General features: G+C 31.7%; 2 protein-coding genes across 2 annotated transcripts; both read right to left on the bottom strand.

The window, feature by feature from the left end:
- Positions 1–554: 554 nt before the first annotated feature.
- On the bottom strand, positions 555–4,391 carry LOC146944698 (mitochondrial pyruvate carrier 4). The gene is made up of 5 exons (XM_085743043.1): positions 3,551–4,391; positions 2,030–2,128; positions 1,759–1,811; positions 1,139–1,212; positions 555–734 (listed from the first exon to the last, which is right to left on the bottom strand). The coding sequence occupies exons 1-5, from the start codon at positions 3,603–3,605 to the stop codon at positions 695–697; spliced, it is 321 nt and encodes a 106-aa protein (XP_085599169.1). The 5' UTR covers positions 3,606–4,391; the 3' UTR covers positions 555–694.
- Positions 4,392–4,592: 201 nt separating this feature from the next.
- LOC146944697 (mitochondrial pyruvate carrier 3-like) lies at positions 4,593–7,735 on the bottom strand. The gene is made up of 5 exons (XM_085743044.1): positions 7,636–7,735; positions 6,434–6,532; positions 5,917–5,969; positions 5,293–5,366; positions 4,593–4,902 (listed from the first exon to the last, which is right to left on the bottom strand). The coding sequence occupies exons 1-5, from the start codon at positions 7,688–7,690 to the stop codon at positions 4,863–4,865; spliced, it is 321 nt and encodes a 106-aa protein (XP_085599170.1). The 5' UTR covers positions 7,691–7,735; the 3' UTR covers positions 4,593–4,862.
- Between the last annotated feature and the right edge of the window lie 1,786 nt (positions 7,736–9,521).

The following is a 9,521-nucleotide window of genomic DNA, read 5'->3' as shown; positions in this document are numbered from 1 at the left end:
TCTAACATATTATTCAAGATATTTAAGCTCAAAATTATGCATTGGTAAGCGTAATAGGGTCCACTGTGTCATGTATTATGGGACGGAGGGAATAGTATTTAATAATCTCTTTTACCCAATTGGATTTGGCGGTGTTTGCATGATAAAGATGCTATTTGGCATGACTTACTTTCTTTTAAGTATGGGATGGGGATAAATATTTTTGTGGCGATTCCAATGGGGTTGATAAAAAAAGCTCTAATTTGGTGGAGAGACATGGTGTACGTGGGAGTTGGTAATTTGTCTCATTTAGGTTGGTATAAAGAAATTGTGTTACGATGATAGGTGGTTTTGATCGGATTGTTTCAAGTTAGTATTGATGAGTGCTTTACGGTGAATAATAATTTGCTTTCTCTTTCTCTTATGAGTAGTCACAATTTGGATCCAGGTATTGAAAAATGTTTGGAGGTGTGACATTCCTTTAAAAGCACAGGTCTTAATTTGGAAATTATTGCAAAGAAGACTTACAACAAGGGATGACTTACTGCTGTTAAATAAAAAAAAAAAGGGATGAATTACGGCAAAGGGAGGTTTTAAAATCTATTAATTATTTTTTCCCAAAATGAAATTTCAAATATATGCTGAACATGAAAATTGCAATCCAGGTATCAAGCTCCAATTACACAATAACTTGATATTTTCCAATTCTCCGTCGTCATTCTTTTTCTACAGCCTTCTCTGACGAATAATCTTGCCTGGGAAGTAGATAATGAGTTAAGATACATAACAGCATGGAGATACAAATAGTGTCAAAATCAATCTTTCCAACAGCACCAAAATATATCATGGCTATCACACAAGGTTAAACTACAAAAGTTTTTCAATTGACATTGTAATTGTGTATTTTGTCCTTCTACGATGTTCTTCAAGATTTTCAAGAAAAATGCCAAAATTTGATTTTATGATAAATTCAACCAAACCCACTCAAGAAAATAAACTTTGATTAAAAATAGTGTGTTTCCCACTATTTTTGGGCCCAGGAAGAGCCAAACTAACATATCATCAACAAAGTACTTTTGGGCCCATGCACATTGAATCAAAAAGTAGCAAATGACAATCTCACAAAGACTTAACATAAATATTCATAAATATCACTTACCGCAATTTGCGTGACAGTTGGTATAGGCCAGTTCCTGCCATTGCAACGTTCACAGCAAAAAGGTTCCAATTTTTCTGCAACATCGTAAGTAGTTGCAACTAACATGTCAGGATTATGGAAAATTGTATAGCAGACAGAAACCAAAAGAAAATTACACTTTCAATAATATGCAGAAAGTAATCTATGTAGTAGTTCTCATATATGCTGAGAGAGCTGATTGGTATACGATAAAAATTTAGATAATGCAAACAACAGTAGGGATTAAAGTCTAGGAGAAACCATGGATCATGGAGAAAGAGTATTATTTATCACATGACTTAACTAAGCAACAAAAAAACAGTAATCCAAGTTTTGATTTCGCATTGCATATTACATGCACCATGTTATAGTCTAATTGATGTTACAAAATCTTACAAGTTGAGTATGTGATACTCTTGCAAGAGAGATAATGCAACTATAATCCCGAATCATGCACACATCACATATAGTGAAGGAAATAAAGTGAATCTATACAAAACTTTGCTTACTGAAGGTCCACAAATGATCTTCAGACCACTAGTTTTTCAATATTTCATGAACAAGTTAAAGGTAATATGCCTTTGACTAAAAACAAAACTTACTGGAGTGATTACTGTGCTGTAACGTGACCAGATAAGTCCAGTAGCTGTAACAGCTGTGTCAAAATGAGAAGGAATCAGCAATGCATAGATGTAAATAAAACCCAATACATGAGGATATATACTAAAACTGCTTGCAACTTGAATGCTCAGCATTCCATAATTCATTCACTTGGGCATGTCTGCTCCTTTCAAAGAATTCAGAAATGCACATTTTCAAAAGGGTGAATGATGAGCGAAATCGGTACATGCAGTTCTATATGCATGCACATACCTATTTGTTGAGGATAGGAAAGCTTCTCTGGTGGTTTTGCAAAATCAGCAACATTGGCAATGCTGATACCCCACTTAAATGTAGGTGCCCAAAAGTGAACTGCACATAATAAGTGGTCAATTTATGCATTCATTACAGCTTCACAATGTCAACATCAACACTTGACAACAACATTGGTGACTGGAAACAAATAAGAGACAACAGTTTGAATCAGGTGAAAAATGTAATCTATTTGGTACTAGTACTTAAAGTAATGTGTATATGTGTGTGAAGAACATATATAAATCTTCGTCAACTTTTTGAATAAACCACCAAATTCATCCCTAACTCTGCAGGACATCCTCAAATAGGTTCTCGAGATTATGATTATTTAAAAAATGTACCAGTCTCTGTCAAATTTGACTCATACTAGTCCTTAGAAATATTAGGGTTGAGAGACCAAATTGATAGTTTGTGGCTAAATTTAGAGACCAAATTGCTAATAAGTGGGTAAAACATAAGGATTTAATTGATAAAAGTGGTTAAATATAGGGGCCACCTTGGCCGTTTAATAGAATCAGCGGTTGAAATATTAAACTGAGATGACCAAAATCATAGATACAAAGTTATACCATATTATAGAAATACAGTAAATGTGTACCTTGTCTGATCGATGGATCTCCAGGGCAATTGAGCTATCATGAGAGAAGCCATGAGAGACAAACTAGGGTTGAGAGATCATCTCACTCTTCGGCTGTACGATCAAAGTGTGTGAGTGTATTCTAACCTAATTGGATAGTCAGTATATATAAACTTCTCTCTATACTGGTGCTTGTGTATATTGACTATCCCATTAGGCCAGAATACACTCATACACACTTTAATCGTACAAAGCATCAAGAAGGGAGAGAAGAGCTCTTAACCCTAGTTTGTTTGTCTTTCATGGCCTCTCTCATGATAGCTCAATCGCCTCGCATACAAGGTACATGTTTATTTCTATAATATGCCATAACTTTGTATATATGATTTTGGCCATCTCTGTTTAATAACATCAGAAGTATCTTGAAATATTCATAATCTTAGCACTCTTTGAGAGTGTCCTACTAAGTAGAGACTAATTTATTGGTTTATTATTAACTTTTTTTAATCTCTAAAAAGCCTCACATTATGCTACTTCACACATCAAACATAATCCCAGATCTTTGATAATAATAAGTCCAAGTTTCACAAAGTATCAAAATATCACAATAAACATAACAAGCAAAATACTCAATTAAAATGAAATAATACCCATTTTTGCAACCCTAAAAATGATCCAATTTTTACAAAGCAAACAAAAGTCAAATTAAGTTAATCGAAAAAAAAAAAAAACTTAGGTTATGAATTAAGCATTGACGTTCTAATAATTCACTAATCATAGATCAAATCAAAGAGCTGCTATGGATATATAAGATCGGAAGTGCATTATCAAAGGGAAAACAACGAATTCATAAATAAAAACACGAATGGATAAGAAAAGAAGGAAAAAGCGAAGTAACTCACTGGTTTTGGGACCAGCTGGATGATTCCAAAAAGCTTGAAGCTTTGAAGTCGCCATGAAATGAAATGAATCGTTCTTCTTCTTCTTCTTCTCTCCGATTGAAAAGCGAATTCGATTTGGGTTCAGCTACCACCACTTGCAAACTATATTATTTGTTTTTCCTTAACAAAAAAATATTATTTGTTTTCTTATTTATTTATTTATTATTTAAGATAATATTAAATATGGCATTCTAATCATTTGACATCCCAATTTTTTATTTTATTGTTTACTTTTTGTAGCATTTGATAATTTTTGTAACAAGATGTGAAAGAAAAGAGTTGTTTTGTAATGAAAAATCTATTTTATATAATTGTATTTAAACAAACTAATTACTTTTTTTTTTTAAATCTGAAATTTTTATTTAGATAATTAAACACAAAATAGTTATCATTTTTTTTTTATAAAATGTCTAAAAAAATAATCTTCAAATTATCAAATGTTAAAGTCACTTTTATTTTCATATGTAACAAATGGACCCTATTAGGCCGTTTGTTATAACTTTTCTAAGAAAAATATTTTTTTTAAAACTTTTATAACAAAAAAATATCTTTTTTAAAAATAAAAAAAATCACTTTAGAAAGTAATTTCAAATGAAAAGTTATTAAGAGTAATTTTTCAAATTATAGATTTTTTTACAGAAGAGATAAAATAAGAATCAAAAGATGGATGTAATTTTGTAATAATTTTTTTTATATAGTTGTATCCAAACAAATAAAATTGTTTTTTTACCATAACAAAATTGTTTTTTAAGAAGTGGTTTTTATTATTATGATAAACAACACAAAATTGATTCAGTTTTTTTTTTTTTTGTTATAAACCTCTGAAAAATAAACTCAAAATTATTGAATGTCAATATCACTTTTTTTTAATCCATAATAAACAAGCCCTATATTTAATCTCATTTACTAAAATTATGTTTTATGATGTTAGTGTAAGAGGATTCAAGTAGTTAGTTCAAGAGGATTCAAGCACTTTAGGAAAAGAAAGAGAGGGATGAAAATATGAGAGAAGAGAGTGGTAAGGACTTGTGATTTATGAATTGAGTAATTCATATAATACATTGATACAAGTATTTATATCCTTGATTTGTAACTTGTATAACAAGCCAACTAACTAACTTTTAACAAACAGGTAGTTACTAACTAATAACTACTTCTAACCACTTAAATACTTGAATCATACAACAATACATTTTTCCAATGTATGAATTGTATGTGTCCCACTTAATTGGGGCATCATACTCCAAATAACTTATTTTCAAATTCTTTGTCATCATTCTTTTGCTACGACCTCTTTTGAGGAATGATCATGCCTGAGAAGTAGATCACAAGTTAATATACGTATCGCCATGGAGGTACAAAACAGTGCCAAAATCCATAACACAAAAATATATCAATGGCTATAACACAAAGGTTAATCTACAAAAGAAGGAAGTTTTTCAATTGACATTGTAATTGTATTTTGTCCGGAAAAATGTCAGAATATGAATTTATGATAAATTCAATCCAATCCTCTCAAAGAAAATAAACTTAATAATTACTGATTAAAAATAGTGTTTTGATGTTCCAAATATTTTTTGGCCTAGTAAGGGCCAACCTAATCTCATCAACCACATATTTTTCAGTCCATGAACATCGAATCATAAAGTAGCAAAAAGCAATCTTACAAAAACTTAACAGAAATATTGATAAGTATCACTTACTGATACTTGCGCGAGATTTGGTATAAGGCAGTTCCTGCCATTGTAAGGTTTACGCAAACAAGGTTCCAATTTTTCTGCAAAATTGGAAGTAGTTGCCACTAACATATCAGGATCATGGGAAATTGAATCGCGTAAACAAAAGTTCATTTAGTAATAGTTTTGCAACAAAATAATACCTAAATGATGCCATGTTAACCGAGATTAAATTCTTGTATACTCTATTTTAACACTAACTTTTAATCTTTTGGCAGGCAAACATATATATACAGGGAGAGAGCTGATTAGTATACGATAGAAAATCAGATAATGTAAACAAAAGTAAGGATTAAAGTCTAAGAGAAACCAAAGATTACAGAGAAAAAGATAAAGCCAAAAAAAGAGTCTAGTTGCATATTACACGCACCAAGTTATAGTCTAATTGATGTTACAGAATCTTACAAGTTGAGTATGTCATACTCTTCTAAGAGAGATAATGTAATGATAAACCAGAATCATGCACACATAATCTGTAGCGATAAATGCAATGAAGTGAAAATATAAAACCAAATGATCCTCAATCCACTAAATTTTCAATATTTCATGAACTATTTAAAAGTAATCTGTCTTTGAAAATATAAAACTTACCGGAATGATTTGAGTGCTGTAACGCGCCCAAATAAATCCGCTACCCATGACAGCTGTGTTGAAAACAAAAGGAATCAGCAATGCACAGATGGAAATAAAACCCAATACAAGAGAATATATGCTGAAAGCTGCTTGCAACTTGAATACTCAGTATTCCGTAAATTCATTCACTTGCACATGTCTGCTCCTTTCAGAGAATCCACAAATACACATTTTCATAAGGGTGAATGACGAGTATTAGAGATGTATAAGTTAGTTACATATTAGTTAGATGAGTTAGAGATTAGTTGGTCCAATTGTACCCAACGTGAATATCTCTGACGCTATGTACTTCCCAATTCCAATCCCTTCCAGTGATGAATACCCGTCATATAGCCAATTGGACTAACTAACTCCTAACTAATATGTAACTAACTTTTATATCTCTAATAACGAGCAAAAAAGCGCGCAGGTGTGTGTGACATAGAGAATTTCACAATAGATAACACTACATGCAGTTCTATAAGCATGCACATACTTATTTGATGAGGATAGGAAATCTTCTCAGTTGGTTTTGTAAAATCAGCAACATTGGCAACGGTGATACCCCACTTAAATGCTGGTGCCCAAAAGTGAACTGCACAACAAAAGTGGTCAATTAATGGATTGATGCAGGTTTGACAATAACAATGCTAACACTTGACAACAACACTGGTGACTGGAAACAAATACGAAACAACAATTTGAATCAGGTTAAAAAAATGTAATCTATTTCGTATTTGAACTTAAAGCAAGTGACATGACATGGATCACAATCGCCTGCAGTTCGGATATGAAGTAATAGTTAATCACGACTGTCGATTTGACATAATCACACAGTCATTTTCACATGGTAAAACAATATCAGCCGACAATCCAGATTGAACGGCTGTGAGCTGTGTGACGCAGTTACATTAGGGAATCCAACTCTGACATAACATACAAACATACATGTGTATTTGTATGTGCAGAACATATACATCTAGTGTCATCTAAAATAATATATTTCTAAAATTAAGGGTAAGTTTGTTTAAGGTTATTTGGACTGATTTTTCATTGGTCAAAAAATAACCCTAAACAAACTTACCCTTAAGCATGGCAGCAGGGCGGAATGTGGTATATAATTTCATTTTGATTTCTTCAAAAAAAAAATGGCAGTGCGGAGCGGGGACGTTGTTGCAGGTGTTTTTAAAAAATATAAGATCTATTTTATTTGTTATATTTTTTTTTTTGAGGGAATTATTTGTTATATTGTTGGTGTCAAACATGCTTTATTACAATTTAAAATAAGCATGGCAGCAGAGCGGTTGCCTTCCCGTGGGGTTCAGGTATCCTTGTACTCGTCCCAATCTCCAAGCTGGTGAAAAATAAAACCCCAGCCCCATGTCCAACCGATGGAAATATTGTATTGGAAAGTGTGAAAAAATTTATATTCAACTTTTTAAAAGTCAACAATTTGTTTTTGTTTTTGTTTTGAAGGATAAAGTCAACTTTTGTTGTTTCCCATGAAAATCTTCAATTTTTACCTCTATTAAGTATTGCTTTGGGACACTAGCTAACATAACCGTATAATATAAAACTTTGTTCAAGGGCTACAAATTTAAAAGAGGTAACATGACCCTATTATTCTACATCTTTGATAATAATAAGTCCAGGTTTGATCAAGATATTGCAATAAAACTCAAAAGGGAAGTAACTCACTAGTTTTGGGGCCAATTGGATGATTCCAAAAGGCTTGAAGCTTTGAAGCCACCATCAAATGAAATGAAATGAATCCTCCTCCTTCTTCTTCTCTTGGATTGAAACCAAATTGGTTTTGAAACTTATTTATAATGTTATCCTGTTTTATATTTTACTATTGTCAAAAAAACATCATTCATCTATCTACGGAAGGATGGGAACTACTTCCTCCGTATCAACCAATTAATTTGCGACACGTGGGATTCAAGCCAGGTCAACACACTTTGTTTTGACGGATAAGGATATGCTCAATCTTTTTGGAGCTTAGTGACTTTAGGTAAAGATTAGATAAAAAAAAAGATAGAAAATGATATTTAAAATAAACAAAACAGACGTGAGATAAAACAATTCAAGAGATAGATAGAGAAAGGTAATGAAATGAAAGTTAATGTTTTTTTTTGAAAGAGCCTTAAAAAAAAAGTTAATATACAAATATACAATTTTGACATTTAATATTTTTTTCTTTCAAATATTTGTAACATTTAATTATCTAAGTAAACTTTATAAAAAGTTAATATTTTAAAAATATTTATCAAAACAAATTGATGGTCCAATTCATAAACGACTCAATTTATCAACTCAGTAACATGTTAAAAAGGTTGTCATATAGTCAAAACTCATCTTTAAGTAAAATTATAATATTCAAATCTAATTAATTAAATAAAAAATTAGTAGTCATAGTATATTTCAACCTTCGACACACATTATTAGTAAAAAAAAAAACATTCAACACACATTCACAACAACCACCTTATAAAACACTTGCCGGATAAAGAAGGATTAATCTGGTAAGATGTAAAGGTCATAAGAAAAAACATAGAAATTAGAATTCTCTTGTTAAAGATGTTGAATATTATAAAACCAGTAACATGTGTGGATTATCCAGTCCCATGTGTGGAATTGTCAACTTTGACCCAAGGTTTGTCCTCTATAATTTTTGTGTCTATTATAAGCCAAAATTTATTTTTCGGTTGAGCCATGGAAGGTTGGAATAATGTTACATATTGCACGTTAACTAAGTCTAAGTCTGATCATCATCCTATTCTTGTATATACTTTAAGAAGCACGGGCACTCCTAAGATTAGACGTGTCCCGGTGTCAGACACATGTTGCGTTCGACATCGACACGACACTGGTATATATAATTACATTGAATTATGTGATTTTTTTAAATTATTAGCGGTGTCGGTGTGTCAATATCCGTGTCCGTATTCGTGCTTCGTAGTATAAGACTAATGCAATCTTATGCTTGTGCTTTAGAAGAAGTTGCAGCTCCTAAATGTGGCTTTGAAAAATTGGAATAAGGACTTTTGTTTGGAGATATTAAGGCTATCAGAGGTTGATTATATTTAGGAGCTCATTGATAAATTTGGCGAAAATGAGCGGTTAATGCACATAGTATAGCTCATGATTTGTTACAACAAGCTTTACATTTTAAGGATCAATATTGGAAAGAAAAATCCATATTGAGTTGATTCCAAGAGCGAGGTAGAATACAACTTATTACCTTAAAACGATGTGATATTGGTCTTGATATGGATTTGATAGCACTTTTTCAACACAATTTTTAAGATATTATTGGAAATGATGTGTATAATGCAACTAAGGAAAGGTTGGATTCTTCCTAACCATAATTCTAATTTAGTGGTTTTAATTCCTAAATTTTTTGTAACCATTTTGCCTCGGCAAACTTCCAATACAAAATAATTTTTAATTTTTTGGAAGACAAACTTCTTGTTGGAGCAGCCAATCTCATATATGAATCAAACGAGATTTGTTAAGGATATGAACATCTTTGAATGTGTTTGCATTGCTTCTGAAGCCATCAACATGGTGTATAGGAAGTC

This window comes from Medicago sativa, chromosome 2 (genome assembly GCF_051527215.1).
Source record: "Medicago sativa cultivar Bolivia chromosome 2, Bolivia_mono, whole genome shotgun sequence".
Classification (NCBI taxonomy): domain Eukaryota; kingdom Viridiplantae; phylum Streptophyta; class Magnoliopsida; order Fabales; family Fabaceae; genus Medicago; species Medicago sativa.
This window is presented reverse-complemented; position numbering and strand designations above follow the sequence as displayed.